General features: G+C 46.5%; 1 protein-coding gene across 1 annotated transcript in view; it reads left to right on the top strand.

Annotated features, from left to right (window-relative positions):
• Window positions 1-317: 317 nt before the first annotated feature.
• LOC121269198 (proline-rich protein 29-like) overlaps window positions 318-17,679 on the top strand; it is a 30,161-nt gene continuing 12,799 nt past the window's right edge. The window contains exons 1-4 of the mRNA XM_041173733.1: window positions 318-493; window positions 5,806-5,896; window positions 8,285-8,403; window positions 10,726-10,952. Of these exons, the coding sequence (XP_041029667.1) occupies window positions 413-493; window positions 5,806-5,896; window positions 8,285-8,403; window positions 10,726-10,952 (518 nt within the window). The 5' untranslated portion in view covers window positions 318-412. The remainder of the gene's footprint in view (window positions 494-5,805; window positions 5,897-8,284; window positions 8,404-10,725; window positions 10,953-17,679) is intronic.

Genomic DNA, 17,679 nt, shown 5'->3' with positions numbered 1-17,679 from the left:
TGGTTTAAAGTCCCATTTGAAACACAACACCAGTAGTGCACTGGAGTGTCAGATTATACGTATTAAATCTCTTCAGTGGGATTTGAATCTATAATGCTAAGCACAAAGCCCAGGATATTAAATCACAGAAAAGTTATTTGTTGCTCTGATCTTTGAGTTTTTATATTGCAGTATCAGGCTGTTTACACTAACTGCACACATTCCTATTGGTAAGCATTGTGTCTCCCCTGATGCAATCAAAGCCCAGTGTTAGTAGTTATTCACAGTGAGTGCCACGTTCGCCTCAAGTACGTCAGTGTTTATGGCTGATTCCCAAGGCAACCAGCTGTATGGTTTCTCAAACTGTTTACTAGCTGGTTGATCTACAGCAGCTTTCTCTAAATTCAGATTGTAGAGCCTGTGGGTGAAGAACATGCACTTTGCAGAGAACAATGTCTTTCCTCCTCAAGCGTGGAAGCAGGACCCTCAGGGAGTGCAAATAATTCAACAGCAGGTAAGTGAGGCCAACAGGACCAGGCTCTGGTGGGAGGGGTGCCTGCAACATTCTTATAGGCCATTTGAAACCATCTCTCTTAAACTGGTTAGCTTATTAATGCTAGTTAATAATTCCGTACAATAACAGTGTGAGCCATGGCTTGTTCAGTGGCAGCACTTAGCGCTGGGTCAGAATGTTTTGGGTTTAAGTCCCACTCCAGGATTTGAGTACTAAATGCAGGCAGACACTCCAGTGTTAGTACTGAGGGAATGCTGCACTGTCTTTTAAATGAGACATTAAACCAAGGCCATATCTGCCCACTCAGGTAGACATAAAAGATCCCATGGGACTATTTGAAAGACGGGTTGGGCAGGGAGCTCTCCTCAGTATCCTGGGCAAATATTTATCCCTTGACCAACATCATGAAATCAGACTGTACGTATGTGGTGATTAGGTACATAGGACTGCGATCAGCTCTTACCTTCCCTTCGCTTCCCCTCTCCTACCCCATGTGCCCCTCCACCCCTTCTCCAAGCCCCTGCAAATAGGCTGCTGACTGACCTTACGCATGATGATGGCCGTTTGGGAGGATGTCTGCTGATACCTTAGTAAGAGTCAGTGCCATTAGGAGAGAAGGGCTGGGAAATTGGAAAGGAGAATCATTTTAAACTTGTTATTAACAATAAAGGATGTGATGCATTAACTTTGAAAAAAACTTGCATTTCTATAGCACCTTTCAAACCTCAAAACATCTTAAAGCATATTACATCCAATGAATCACTTTTGAAGTGTGGGCACAGTTGTGATTTAGGAAATTGGCAGCCGGTTTCAGCATAACAAGCTCCCACAAACAGCAACACGAATGAATTGTTTCTACTTATTCCTGTAACGGAATCCTGGCTGTTTTCTCCCACATGCTTAATGAGTCATCATTGGGTGATCACTATTTTTAATACCATGTTCCCCTTAGGCCACAAACCAGTCATAGTCCCCCACTAAAGTTACCTGGAGCTAGGCAGTCAACCTAAAAGGGCCAAGTAAGCATTAGGCCCAGGGTCCAAACTTTCCCTCCGCCCTTGAGCCAGTGTTCAGCAACTTCTTAGCAGAGGTTGAAAACTCAGCAGTGGAGGAGGGAAATTGCCCATTCTGCCTCTCCATGGTGCTCTCAGTAGCTGTTCCACCTTTGTGTCACCCAGCAGAGGTCTCTATTTCACCTGGTATGTCTGATTAAGGCAGTGCCACTTTCTGCTCCTCTGCCCTGAGATACAGCTTGTCTGAAATATTGAGTGCAGTTTGAAAGCATTTCCACTTCTTAAGTATGGGTTTTGCCCAATCTCAGCTCCGCTTGGCTGAATATTGTTTGCTTAGCCCCTTCAATCACTGGTGGAGCAACATTTCAAGTTTCCATGGAGATGCTTGTAAAGTGTCATCACACAGGAAGGCTCCTAAAGCCTCAGACCCAGCATGCTACTACAGTGAGCTACTGGTGGAAGTATAACTGCAGGAGTTCCTCAGGGTAGCATCCTAGGCCCAACTATCTTCAGCTTCATCAATGACCTTCCCTCCATCAGAAGGGCCAGAAGTGGAGATGTTTGTTGATGATTGCACAATGTTCAGCACCATTCGTGACACAGCAGATACTGAAGCAGCCTGTACCCAAACGCAGCAAGAACTGGACAAGGCAAGTTAACTTTCTTAGATTACTTTGAGGAACTCCAGCTCTCTATTTTCATATAAATGGCCCTAATTATGTTGCATGTATTATATCAGGTGAAACTATATCTGACCATGATTGTCGTTGATTTTCTTCCTATTGATTTGTTGGGGTCAGGGGAGGATTTCTTTTCTCTTTCCTTTGTCTTCTTCCTCCTCCTACTTCTCTTTTCTTTCTCTTTCTCTTCCAAATATAAGTGTATTGAATTACTGTTGTACTGTAAGCTTTCTTTTTGTATGGTTACTCATTATGACCATTGTTAATTTTCCTTTTAAATAAAGAATTAATTATTGAAACAGAAAAAGAAAAAAACAAGAAAATGAAAAAGAGGGAGAAACGTAGTTGGCCTCCCCTCACCATCCTGCTTCCTGCAGATGCATCTGTCAATGACAGTATCGGTAGGGGTCACCACTGCACTATCCTTGTGGAGACGAAGCCCCATCTTTGGATTGAGTATACTCTCCACTGAGTTGTGTGGCACTACCACCGTGCTAAATGGAATAGATTCTGAACAGATCCAGCAGCTCAAGACTGGGCATCCATGAGGCGCTGTGGGCCATCAGCAGCAGCAGAATTGTACTCAAACACAATCTGTAACCTCATGGCCCACCATATCCCCTACTCTACCATTACCACCAAGCCAGGGAACCAACCCTGGTTCAATGAAGAGAATAGGAGGGCATGCCAGGAGCAGCACCAGGCATACCTAAAAATGAGCTGTCAACCTGTTGAAGCTACAACACAGGACTATTTGCGTGCCAAACAGCATAAGCAGCAAGTGATAGACAGAGCTAAGTGATTCCATAACCAACGGATCAGATCTAAGCTCTGCAATCCTGCCACATCCATTCGTGAATGGTGGTGGACAATTAAACAACTCACTGGTTTGCAAAAGATGGGCTGAATCATTTGCAACAATATTCAGCCAGAACTGCCGAGTGAATGATTCATCTTGGCCTACTCCGGAGGTCCCCTGCATCACAGACGCCAGTCTTCAGCCAATTCGATTCACTCTATGTGATACCAAGAAACAGCTGAAGGCACTGGATACTGCAAAGGCTCTGGGCTCTGACGGCATTCCGGCAATAGTACTGAAGATTTTGCTCCAGAACTTGCCGTGCCCCTAGCCAAGCTGTTCCAGTACATCTACAACACTGGCATCTACCCAGCAATCTGGAAAATTGCCCAGGTATGTCCTGTCCACAAAAAGCAGGATAAATCCAACTAGGCCAATGAAGGCCCCATCGGTCTACTCTCAATTATCAGTAAAGTGATGGAAGGGGTCATCAACAGTGCTATCAAGTGGCATTTGCTTAGCAATAACCTGCTCTCTGATGCTCAGTTTGGGTTCTGCCAGGGCCACTCAGCTCCTGACCTCATTACAGCCTTGGCTCAAACATGGACAAAAAGCTGAATTCCAGAGGTGAGGTGAGGGTGACTGCCCTTGACATCAAGGCAGCATTTGACCAACTGGAATGAAGGAGCCTTAGCAAAACTGGAGTCAATGGGAATCAGGGGGAAATCTTTCCATTGTTTGGAGTCATAACTAACACAAAGAAAGATGGTTGTGGCTGTTGGAGGCCAACCACCTCAATTCCGGGGCATCACTGCAGGAGTTCCTCAGGGTAGTGTTCCAGGCCCAACCACCTTAAGCTGCTTCAGCAATGACCTGCCTTTCATCATGAGGTAAGAAGTGGGGATGTTCGCTGATGATTGCACAATGTTCAGCACCATTTGCAACTCCTCAGATACTGAAGCAATCTATGTCCAAATGCAGCAAGAGCTGAACAATATCCAGGCTTGGGCTGACAAGTGGCAAGTAACCTTCACGCCACATAAGTACCAGGCAATGACCACCCCCAACAAGAGAGAATCCAACCATTTTCCCTTGACATTCAATGGCATTATCATCACTGAATCCCCCACTATCAACATCCTGGGGGTTACCATTGACCAGAAACTGAATTAGACTAGCCACATAAATACTGTGAATACAAGAGCAGGTCAGATGCTAGGAATCCTGCGGCGAGCAACTCACCTCCTGACTCCACAAATACTGTCCATCATCTACAAGGCAGAAGTCAGGAGTGTGATGGAATACCGTCCTCTTGCCTGGATGAGTGCAGCTCCCACAACACTCAAGAAGCTTAACACCATCTAGGAGAAAGCAGCCCATTTGACTGGCACCCCATCCACAGACATTCACTCCCTCCATCACTAATGCAACGTGGTGGCACTGTGTACCAGCTACAAGATACACCACTGTAACCCTTACCAAGACTCCTTAGACAGCACCTCCCAAACCCACAACCACTGCTATCTAGAAGGACAAGGGCAGCAGACACATGGGAACACCACCACCCGCAAGTTCCCCTCCAAGTCACTCATCATCCTGACTTGGAAATATATCGCTGTTCCTTCACTGTCACTGGGTCAAAATCCTGGAACTCCCTCCCTAACAGCACTGTGGGTGTACCTACACCACACGGACTATGGCAGTTCAATAAGGCAGCTCACCACCACTTTCTCAAGGGCAAATAGGGATGGGCAATAAATGCTGAGCTAACCTATGAATGAATAAAAAAAGTATGTTTTTCCCTCTTGTTGGTTCCCTCACCACCTGCCACAGACCTGGTCTAGCAGTTATATCCTTTAGAACTCGGCCAGCTCAGTAAATAGTGGTGTTACTGAATCTCTCTTGGTGCTGCACATTGAAGACCCCATCCTGAGTATATTCTGCATCTTTGCCACCCTCGGTGCTTCCTCCAAGTGGTGTTCAACATGGAGGAACACTGATGCACCAGTTTGGGAGGGAGGGGTGCTGGGGAAATGGGGGGGCGCGGTGGTAGGTGGTAATCAGCAAGAAGTTTCCTTGCCCAAGTTTGACCTGATGCCATGAGACTTCATGGGGTCCGGAGTCGATGTTGAGATCTCCCAGGCAACTCTCTCCTGACTGTATATCACTGTGCCACCACCTCTGCTGGACCTGTCCTGTCGGTGATGGTGATGGTGGTGTCTGGAACATTATCTATAAGGTATGATTCCAAGAGGATTGCTATGTCAGGCTGTTGCTTGACTAGCCCAAGACAGCTCTCCCAATTTAGGCTCTAGCCCCCAGAAGTTAGTAAAAAGGGCTTTGCAGAGTTGACAGGGCTGGGGATTGCCATTGTCATTTCCAGTGCCTTGGTAGGAGCTGGCTGACTTATCCACTTTCATTCCTTTTTGTAGACTTTGTATGACATAACTGATTGGCTTGTTAGACCATTTCAGAGGGAGTTAAGAGTCAACCACAGTGCTGTGGGTCTGGAGTCACCTGTAGGCCAGACCAGGGAAGGACGGCAGATTTCCTTCCTTAAAGGATGTTAGTGAACCAGATCAATTTTAATGACAACCGACAATGGTTTCATGGTCACCAATACGGAGACTAACTTTTTAATTCCAGATTTATTAATTGAATTTAAATTCCACCAGTTGCTGTGGTGGGATTCGAACTTGTCTTCCCCAGCATTAGCCTGGGCCTCTGAATTTCTGGGCCTCTGAATTACTAATCTGGTGATATTACCACTACTCCACCGCCTCTCATCAACATTATTTTAATCTGTCTCATTTCCCAAAGATTCCACAACAGCCGACAACTATATTCCAGAATCTCTCCGGACTGCAGCATCTTCAAACTCCACCAATCAGGAACGGGCATGTGAAGGAAGGTAACAGCCCCTTTTATGCAGGGACTAAGAGTAATTATAAAGGTCTAACCAGAATAACCAGGGGCTAGCTGGCTGGATTAAGTATTAACACCTTGTAGCTGATGTGCATCAATATGGCTCAGAGTGGGGGTGGAGTGGCATGGATGATTTGCTCTCCCAGTGGGTAACTGCGTGCTGGGAGCACTCTCTCAGATTGACAAGGAAGGAAAATCGACGAAAAACATAAGAGAGGGAAGCAGAGAAAACAATAGATGACAGATATAATAAAAGCAAAATGCTGCAGATGCTGGAAATCTGAAATAAAAACAGAAAATACTGGAAAAATCAGCAGGTCTGGCAGCATCTGTAGACGTTTTCTGTCTCCCTCTCCACAAATGCTGCCAGACCTGCTGAGTTTTTCCAGCATTTTTTGTTTTTTGTTTCAGATTCTCAGCATCCGCAATAGTTTGCCTTAAGACAGTTTAAGTTTATTGAGAAGCAACAGTTTAGATATGTAGCATTAATTAATTAGACAAAAAAATGTCATGACCCGTGCCAGTTGAGAGCGGTTTACTGATCCCAGAGGATGAACAGACGGTTGTCACAGAGCGTGTGGATCTCAGTAGTAGTGTTGGCAGCACTCTGCTCTCTCATCCAAGATTCCGGGAACTCTTCACTCGGTCTTCTTCCTCCTCCTCTTCTCCCTCTTCCATCTGACGAGCACTGCCACCTCACCAGCCCTGCCCCCTGTCCCTCAGCAATTGCTAACATACCCTTTTTCTGGGGGCTGGTAGCTTACCCAGTGTCAATCATCTATTCAAACCCTTCTGACCAATAGATGCAGGACAGGCACCCAAAATGACAGGGTGGTTACCGCCTCCCATATTTGTCACCCTGCTCGAGGTTAGTCTTTTAGGTTACATCATGCTGAGGGTCATATCCTGGCCCTTTCTAAACACTTGCATAGACAAGTGGGGGTACATAAGATGCCATCCTACCAATGTAGGAATGTCAGCATGGCAGTCTGAACCAAGTGACCTTGTCATTTCCAGGGATTGTTTAGAAGTCGAAGTGTTTAGAAATTGCCTTTCCAGCGAGAGAATCAAAGCTGTTTAGTTAATCTCACAAAGGTTCTACACAATGTGGAAAAGACCAGTTCATTAAAGACTCCAATTTCTTACAACACTGGCAGATTTCTGGGGATCTCACCCCCAATTGACCTATTGTCATGTGAGAGCGTCGACAGTGGCTGTTATAGTTGGCAACGTGACTGTATGGGGCCTGTAGTTTGTGCTTGACAATGTCCTCACTAACCGTGCAATGTACACACCTTCTAGTGTGGCTAGTAATTGCAATCGTGAATGGAAATAACAATTTCATCTCCTCCATAACCTGAGGGCACTGACACTGATATAAGGCCCATTTGGTACCCTGATAGTGATGTGTTTAATCAGCACAGGCTGTGGGCTGTTCCTGGACCCTGATGGTCAGTATAGCTCACAACTGCATTAAATCATGGGGAGTCACTGGGGAGAAGAGCCTACAATTTAAACAATTGATCCATAGCCGGTGCAGTGAGTCATGGTGTCGTTTCACAAATAACTTCAATCCAGCCAAGAATGAATGTTTCTTTAAATTGTGTGAATTACAGTTAGGGAAATCTCAACCCTCTCCTTATCAGGTGTCAAAACATAGCACATAACATGGTAATGAATTAAAATCCAACAAAGAAAACACAGCTTCACTGTGAGGGAAAGTGAATGATACTGATGCAAGACAGGGGCACACAGATTGATATTAAGAAGCATTCAAGTAACTGCTGTGGGAGCGTTTGATGGGGACAGTGTAGAGGAAGATTTATTCTGTATCTAACCCTGTGCTGTACCTGTCCTGGGAGTGTTTGATGGGGACAGTGTAGAGGAAGCTTTACTCTGTATCTAACCCCGTGCTGTACCTGTCATGGGAGTGTTTGATGGGGACAGTGTAGAGGGAGCTTTACTCTCTATCTATCCCTGTGCTGTACCTGTCCTGGGATTGTTTGATGGGGACAGAGTAGAGGAAGATTTATTCTGTATCTAACCCTGTGCTGTACCTGTCCTGGGAGTGATGGAAACACTATTCAGCAATGAGTTCAATGACCTTAGTGAGAATAGAAAAGTTTTTAAAATGATCTGTTTGAGCAAAATGGTCCAGAGACGAAATGGAGCACAAGAGATATTAAATTGGTGGCATGAATGTGAGGAGGGGATTTTGTAAAGTGATTACAAGACAAATGAAAAGAAAATCCCGGAAACACACAAGAGAATGAAAGCTACTTCATTCCAGAGCTCCTGTTAGTTTCTCACTGGATTCCTGAGTCTAGGAATTCACTGGGTTACATGTTCTGATAGTTTGTGTTTTATCTTCTAGACCTGGTGGAGCTGATGATGATACAGAATGCCCAGATGCACCAAGTGATCATGAATAACATCACCATGGCAGCACTCACGAGCTTTGGTTACAGTGCGCAGCCACAGCCTGCCGTTCAGGTCAGATATCAATTATTTTCACCTTAAGCTGAGAAACCACTGTGTGTTAGAGGTCAGAATGCATTTCTTTTGGGGTTGGTAATGGAGCAGCACAAAATGAACCAGGGTCCCAAGTTCCAGTCATAACCCACACTTTAACCATGGCTCAGTGGGCAGCTTCCTCAAGCGAGTCAGGTGGTATGGGTTCAAAAGCCATCTCAGAGTCCTGAGCACAGGATCAAGGCTGACATGCCAGTGCATTACTGAGGGAGTGCTGCACTGTCAGAGGAGCTGTCTATCAGATAAAATGTCAAACTGAGGTCCCACCTGCTCTCTCAAGTGGACAGTAAAGATCCCATGGCACTGTTTCGAAGTAGAGCAGGAGTGTACCCATGTATTTACTTTTCAATCAAGATCACAAAAATGGATCATCTGGTCATTATCACTTGGGAGCTTGCTGTGCAATTGATTGTTGTATTTCCTACAGCACAACAGTGACAGCAGTGTGCTAATGACCAGACAATCAGCCTTAGTGATCTTTTACACCCACCGGGGAGGAAAGACAGGACCTCCTTTTAACAACCCATCCAAAAGATGGCACCTCCAACAGTGTAGCACTCCTTCAATACAGCACTGGGGTATCAGTTTAGATTATGGAGGGGGCCTTGAACTCACAACCTTCTAACATGGAGGGAATGGTCCTATGACTCAGCCATGGCAGGCAGAGCTTGCTGGGCACTCCCCTCGCACAATATTAACACAAAGTCAACTGGTTATATTCCTGGACTAATAATCCAGAGAATGGGAGTTCGAGGACCATTAACACAGTTTGAGAATTTGAATTCAATTTGAAAAGAAGATGGAAGTAAAAAATATTAGTGACCCTGTGGCTGCCATTAAACCCCAATCGGATCACAAGTGTATTTTATGGAAAGAAACTTGTTGTTCTGGCCTACACGTGACTCGAGTCCCACACCAATGTGACTGACCCTTAATTGCCCTCAGAAATATCCCAGCAGGACACTCAGTTATATCAAACTGCTACAACAAGGGCAATGAGAAATGGACAATATATGGCCACCTTGCCAGCAACAAGGAGAATGTTTTTTTGTAAAGGTTGATCCAGTAAGTGGGACAAGGTCATGGTCAGTCACACTGACAAACAGCAGGGGAGCCATGCTGCACATGGTCAGTAGTCAGGCTTTTCACAGGGTGAAATCTAATCAGCTGGAACCAACACCCAAGCATCTACAGTCAGACAGGAGAACAAACTGTACTCACTTCCATTGTAGGAAGGTGAAAGCCTGGGAGAATGAAGTGGGTAGTTAGAAAAATGTTTCTCATGTTGGGTTGTTAGAACTTGACTTCACAGCACCCAGTTATTTGGCAATGGGACTCTGGCATTTCTAAAATGTAAATTGAATATAAAAACTAGGTTTGAACGGAAAAAAATTTAAAGTTTTTGTTTATGCCTGCGTCTCACATTGCAACGATGCTGGTTATCAAGGGTTAGTGAGTCGTGATGCCATAGAAACAAAGTTGACAACTCAAACGCCAAGGATGGATTGACCCAATGGGTCCACAATGAGGGGAGCTGATCCTCAGAGTAGGGTTCGGGAACAGGCCACTGATTTTCAAATCCATGCCTCTAATTTGCTCTAATCAACTCAAACATCATATGACAGGGATGATGGAAGATGCCACCCCCCTCATTAAGGACCTCAGCTGTCTACACCATAAACTCCATAATTCCCGTCCAGCAAACCTCAATTTTAAAAACCTCATCCTTGTGTTCAAAATCACCCATGGCCTTATCCGCCTGTAGCACTGCAAACCTCCTCCAGATTTACAACCTCCTGAGAACACTGCATTTCTCCAATTCTGGGCTCTTCTGCACCCCCCACTAAATTCATGATGCTATTGGCAGCTAGTCCTACAGCTATCCAGATCCAAATCTCTCGGAATTCCCTCCATGAACCTCTCCACCTCTCTTTCCTCCTAAACACCATCCCTAACATCTAACATTTTGACCAAGCATTTGGTCACCTGTCTTAATACCTCCTTATGTGGTTTGATGCCAATTTTGACCTAATAATATTCCTGTCACTGTCGTTGGGGCGGTTTCCCATGTCAAAGATGCTATATAAATGAAAGTTGTTGTTGAATTGTTCTGATGTGGACTCATTCCACCTGTACAGGTAACACCAGTAGCCATTTGAAATTCCCAGCATTACAATAGTTATTCAAAATTCTAGAACTTGGAAACCTCCACATGTTGGACAGAAAGTCTGTGGTTTAAGAAATCAGTCGGAGAGTGTGTTGTCTTTCATTTGTTGTGTTTAGAACCCAGTGTCAATCAGAATGGAAGAGGACGGGCCCGACACTGTTTATCACCATCACTATGAGCCTTGGCCATACCCTGCATACCCCTCTTGGCCTACACTGCCATCCCAGGCCCAGGTCCAGAACCAACCTCAGACACATCACATGATGAGACTACTGCAAGAGAATCTGAGGCCAACGGTACGGCATGTCAGTGGAGATGCACCTCCGGGTCCCCGGAGAGAGATGTAAGCACTTTCATTGTACAAGGGGCTGCAGAGCATTGGAGGATGGGGGTCAAGGAGCATCCCAAAACTGGAGGCTTGAAGCTCCCAGGGGTAATATTGGGATTAGGATCAATGGATTTGGTAAGGCATTCTATCAGCAGCTCTATGGCTATGCGCCATTCCTGACATGGGTAGAGCACCATTGGCTAGGAAGGCCTCAGGTTAGAATCCTACTCTATGTTACATTGGCTGATCTCAGCCATGTGCTACATTTGGCCTGTGCACCTCTAAGGTGGGGAAGAGAAATATGTCAACACTTCCATGTGGGAGTGTACCTGGGAGTGAGGGGGAGTATATGAGGGTGGGAAATCGGAGCAAAGGGTCCAATCCATAGAAGCATTTGTCTCCGAAATTGGACAACAGTTGTCGATGTTCCATATTGCCTTTTATCTACCACCATGGGACCTCTGACTCCCTCCTATTGTCTACTCTCTATTCCCTGTTTAATAACAGGTTTTGCGCATCCTATTAATTGTTACAAAACCAGGACTTTAAATTGTGTGAAAAGCAAAATACTGTGGATACTGTGGGTGCTCTGATGAAGAGTCATATGGACTCAAAATGTTAACTCTGTCTTTCTCTCCACAGATGCTATTAGATCTGCTGAGTTTTTCCAGCATTTTCTGTTTTTGCTCTAAATTGTATTTTCTCTGTGTCCATTCATGTGTGCATTTTGGCAGTGGCTCCAGGCCAGCTCTGCTATTTCCACTTTCTCCCTCCTTTGACCCCTCTCCCCTATTGTTATACCCTGACCATTCGCTAGTACAACTCTCATTTCTGCTCCCTTGAGTACAAGGGATGCAGAGTTGAACAGAGACTGATTTCGCACTCACCGCCAGATCTGGCCAGATCTCTTAAAACATTAACCAGCCCTGCTCTCATCTGCAAAAACTGCTCATTATTCCAGGATCATCCTGCTACTGCAAACTGTTTTCTTAAAGCCTCCTCCCCCATCTCTTCCGCTCTCACCTCCACCAGCAATTGAGAGAAGCTCAGGGACTTTTTGTCACTAAGATAAAAACTATCCCTTCAGCTGCCTTTGCCAGGTTGAACTCCAAAGTGCCTGCTCCCAACACCTTCCCTTGTCCTGCTCCTGTAGTTTTCTCTACTTTCTCTCATATTGCCCCTCATTCCCTTCCAAGCTCATCTTGCCCACCATGTCCTGTTCTCCTGACTATTCCACTAAGCTGTTGGCCACCCAGCTTCCCTCCTATCTCTGTGTTAGCTGACACTGTGGAAGGTTTTCTCTCTTCAGATACTTTCAAATCTGCCCTCATCACCCTTCTCAAAAAACACCCTGACCCCTCTCGACCTCACCTCCAACCTCCTTTTTCTCTCCAAATTCCTTGTTGTGTTCTTCCAAAAACACCCCCATATTTTGAGAACTCCACATTTGTATCCTTCCAATCAGGTTTGCAGCCCTGATAGTATCAAGCTAGTACCTAAATAGCTTGTAGCAGAGTCACAAATGACACCCATGTGACTGTGAGAAAGGTAAACTTTCCTTCCTCATCCTTCTCAACCTCTCTGCGGCATTTGACACAGTTGACCACACCATCCTCCTCCAACACCTCTCCCCTGATGTCCGGCTGGGTGGGACTGCTCTCACATCCGTAACATTGTCCAACTCAGTTCCTGCACTAGCTCATCTGCTGCTAAAACCATCAATGTGCCTTTGCTAACTCTGGACTCAACTATTCCAATGCAAACCTAGCTGGTCATCCAACACCCTGCTGCCCGTGGACCTTATTTCACCAAGCCCTGTTCTCCCACCACCCCAGGCTTTCTGACCTACATTGGCTCCTGGTTCAGTCACACCTCGATTTTAAAATATTCATTTTTATTTTCAGAGCACTCTATAACCCTGCCCTGTGCAATCTCTTTAATCCCTTCCAGCCCACAACCCTCCGAGATATGTGCATTCCACAAATTCTGGCCTCTTGCATATTTTTATTTTTGAAAAATATACTTTGTTCATAAAATATCTGGAAGAACATTCCAAAACATTTCAAAATTACCGTCACAAAAGTACAATCAGATTCAACTTTTAGACATAGATCACGAGATTATTCAATACAATCAATGAATATTACAATCATTTCAATATGATCATTACAGACAGTCAGACAGTGCAATGGTATTGGAGTCATCAACATACATCATGTTGCGCTCTGAGGTGCTTCAATACAATTATAATACAATCAGTATTCAGTGCAGACTTTCATTTTGAGCTGTACAGCCCGAGGGGCTCTACACAGTTCCCAGCTCCTCGGTGCACTGTGGCAGAAAGGTCTTAGACAGCGACTCTTCCCCATTGCACCTTTGCAGCAGCTGCCCCAAGCTTTAGTGCATCCTTCAGCACGTAGTCCTGGACCTTGGAATGTGCCAGTCTGCAACACTCGGTCGGGGACTACCCTTTGCGCTGGAAGACCGACAAGTTTCAGGCAGACCAAAGAGCGTCTTTCACCGAGTTGATGATCCTCCAGCTGCAATTAATGTTTGTCTCGATGTGTGTCCTTGGGAACAGCCCAAAGAGCACAGAGTCCTGTGTCACAGAACTGCTCGGGATGAACCTCGACAAAAACCATTGCATCTCTCTCCAGACCTTCTTTGCAAAGTCACAATCCACAAGGAGGTGAACAACAGTCTCTTCCCCACCACAGACACCTCAAGGGCAACTTGCAGAGGGGGTGAGACTCCTGGCATGTAGGAAGGATCTGACGGGGAGGGCCTTTCTCACCTCCAGCCAAGCTACATTTTGATGCTTGTTGGAAAGTTCTGGCGATGAGGCATTCTGCCAAATGACTCTGACAGTTTGCTTGGGGAACCATCCGACAGGATCCACCCTCTCCTTCTCCCTCAGGGCCTCTAGGACGTTACGTGCTGACCACTGCCTGATGGACCTGTGGTCAAATGTGTTTCTCTGCAGAAATTTTCCCATGAGGGACAGGTAGTACGGCACGGCCCAACTACTTGGAGTGTTCCGCGGCAGTGTGGCCAGACCCATCCTTCGCGACACTGGGGACAAGGAGAACCTCAGCACATAGTGACACTTGGTGTTTGCGTACTGAGGGTCTACGCACCGCTTGATGCAGCTGCACACAAAGGTGGCCATTAGTATGAGGGCAATGTTGGGCACGTTTTTTCCCCTCTTATCTAGAGGCTTGTACATCACGTCCCTGCGGACACGATCCATTTTCGACCTCCAGATAAAGCGAAAGATGGCTCGGGTGATCGCCATCGCGCAGGAGTGTGGAATGGGCCAGACCTGCGCCACGTACAGCAACAGCGAGAGTGCCTCACACCTGATGACCAGGTTCTTACCCGCAATGGAGAGGGAGCATCGCTCCCACATGCCCCCAAGTTTTCTTTGCACCATAGACACTCGCTCCTTCCAGTTTCTAACACGTGCCCCGGTTCCTCCAAACCATATCCCCAGCACCTTCAGGTCGTCAGCCCTGACTGTGAAGGGGACAAAGGATCGGTCAGCCCAGTTCCTGAAGAACATGGCCTCGCTCTTCCCACGATTTACCTTGGCTCCCGAGGCCAGTTCGAACTGGTCACAGATGTGGATCAGTCTGCGCACCGACAGCGGATCCGAACAGAAGACGGCGACATCGTCCATGTACAGGGAGGCTTTGACCTGAGTGCCTCCACTGCCTGGGATCGTCACTCCTCTTATACCCGGATCCTTCCTGATGGACTCAGCAAAGGGTTCTATGCCACACACAAACAGGACAGGGGAGAGAGGGCAGCCCTGCCTGACTCCAGATTTAATAGGAAAGCTATCTGATTCCCACCCATTGATTGAGACTGCGCTACTGATGTTAGTGTAGAGCAGTTGGATCCAATTGCGAATTCCCTCCCCAAACCCCATTTTGGACAGCACAACCACCATGTAGGTATGCGATATTCTGTCAAAGGCCTTCTCCTGACCCAGGCTGATGAGGCAGGTGTCTACACCCCTGTCCTGTACATAGGCAATCGTATCCCTGAGCAGCACGAGGCTGTCAGAGATCTTCCTGCCCGGCACAGTGCAGGTCTGGTCAGAGTGGATCACCAATTCCAGAGCGGACTTGACCTGAATGGTGATGACCTTGGACAGAATCTTATAGTCCACATTCAACAGTGAAATGGGTCGCCAATTTCTAATTTCCTCCCTTGTCCCCTTGTGCTTGTAGATGAGGGTGATGATGACTTTCCTCATGGATTCTGACATGCTGCCGTCCAGGAGCATACTCTCGTACACTTCTAGCAGGTCCGGGCCGATCCAGTCCCACAGAGCTGAATACAACTCCACCGGCAAGCCGTCGCTTCCGGGAGTCTTACTCCTCTCGAAGGACTCAAGGGACTTAGTCAGTTCGACAGGAGTTATCGGTTTGTCCATTCTTTCCCATGTACTGTCGTCCAAGACATCCCTGATAGAGGACAGGAAGGACTGGGAGGCCGTGCTGTCTGTGGGCTTCACGTCATACAATCTGGCATAAAAGGATTTGCTGATCCTCAAAATGTTGGACTGCGATGACTTTACTGAGCTGTCTTCTTCCTTCAGGCTGCTGATCACAGAGCTCTCTCTGTGTACCTTTTGGAAGAAGAAACGTGAGCACGTCTCATCCTGCTCCACGGAGCGGACTCTGGAATGGAAGATGATCTTAGAGGCCTCCGATGCAAAGAGTGAAGCTTGCTGGCTCTTCACCTTTTGGAGTACCTCCTTGACATCGACCCCCATCGACTGCAGCCAGAGCAGGTTCTGCATGTTTTTCTGGAGTTGGGACATTTCCCTCTGTTCCTTTCTAGCTTTTTGGGTGCCTTTGAGAGTGAAAAACCTCTTGATGTTTCCCTTGATCGCTTCCCACCAGTGTGTCAGTGACTCAAAGAGGGGTTTCATGGTTCTCCAACCTTTGTAATCCCTCTTGAGCTCCTCAATGTTCTCTGGGGTCAGCAGTTGCACGTTTAGCTTCCATGCCCCCCTGCCAACCCTCTGGTCCTTCTCTAAGTGATAGTCAGCTAGTAGGAGGCAGTGGTCAGAGAAGAGCACCGGTTTGACGTCAGTGGATCTGACTGCGAATGCACAGGACACAAACAGGAAATCTATCCTGGAACAGACGGACCCGTCAGGCCGCGACCATGTGTATCTACGCTGCGCTCCATCTGCAGGGTTGCTGAAGACGTCGTGCAGCTTGGCATCCTTAACTGTTTCCATCAGGGATCTGGATGTAGCGTCCAATCTGCTGTCGGCCCTGCTGGATCGTCCAGCCGCATTGATGATGCAATTGAAGTCACCGCCCAGAATGACCGGCCTGGAGGTCACCAGCAGCAGTGGGAGCTGCTGAAAAACCACCAGCCGTTCAGCCCCTTGTGATGGGGCGTAGACGTTAATTAACCGGAGTAGAGCGTTCTTGTACATTACGTCTGCTATGAGGAGGCGCCCGACCACCACCTCCTTAACCTGGGAGACGGTGAAGCTGCCTTCCCGCAGCAGAATACCCAGGCCGGAGGAACGAGAGTCCTTTCCTCCCGACCAGATTGATGGCCCAAGGGACCCACCATCGTGACCATTGCCTGTAGGAGCTGAGGTGCGGTATCGCACACTCCTGTAGAAACAACAGGTCAGCTTTGACCTTGGCAAGGTAGTCCAAGGTTGCAACACATCACATTGTTGATTTAATGCTACATTTATGAATACAATCTTTACACCCATTTTAAAGCATTTAGTCTCTTACCAAACCTGTTGCCTTTGAGACTTTTGGTCTGCTCCTGCATACCCATTGTGTTCACAAATTGCCTCACTTTGGATGGGTTCTTGCATATGCCCAAGTTTAATCACTTCACTATTGGTAGCTGTGACTTCAGCTGCCTAGGCCCTAAGCTCTGGAATTCCCTCCTAACCCTCTCCACCTCTGTGTGCTCCTTTTAAATGTTCCTTAAAGCATTTGAGCAAGCTTTTGGTCCTCTGCCCCAATATCTCATGTGTCTCAGTGTCAAATTATGCTTCCTATGAAGTGCTTTGGGACGATTTATTATGTTAAAGTTGTGATATGAATACAAGGCTGCACCAGTTGACACTGCAACACTAGGGGGAGCACCTCCTGCACTGGCTAACCCTGGAGGCTGCCTTGAAGGGTGACAACATTTGATTAGACACAACTGTTCTCATTCAGGATTTTGTCTGACTGGAAAATCTAGGCTTTTATCTCCTATTCATGCTCTGTTTGAGCATGTCTTCCCAATTGAGTGTCCAAGATCCTAAAATCATTCCTCAGGCATACTAATCATATTTTGTATATACTTGTCCAACAATAAATAACTAACACCTGTGAGCTTCAGCAAATGATGTTAATTCACTGTACATTCTTTCGTTCCCCAAATTTGCCTCAGCATTTTCTGGAAAGACAAATATTGGGGCAAACGTTTAGATGAAAGATCAGCTTCTCTCCTGACACTGTTTTGATGATATTCACCAACTTCATTGCACAGGCACAAATAAGGCTTTCAATAGGTATCAGGGGTCATAGTGATGCAAATTGTTGTTTACAGCTCTGGAGGAGGCCATTCAGCCCACTTTGCCTGTATTAGTGGTTTACTAAAGAATTCCAGGACAAGTAATTAGGTCTTCCATTCACTGTCTAGACATGTGTAGCCTCTTGGAGCAAGCACCTTCAGACTGTCAATCACATGGAAAATACTC

Source organism: Carcharodon carcharias, chromosome 23, assembly GCF_017639515.1.
Source record: "Carcharodon carcharias isolate sCarCar2 chromosome 23, sCarCar2.pri, whole genome shotgun sequence".
Lineage (NCBI taxonomy): Eukaryota > Metazoa > Chordata > Chondrichthyes > Lamniformes > Lamnidae > Carcharodon > Carcharodon carcharias.
Note: the sequence above shows the minus strand (reverse complement) of the source record. Positions and strands in the feature narration are given on the sequence as shown.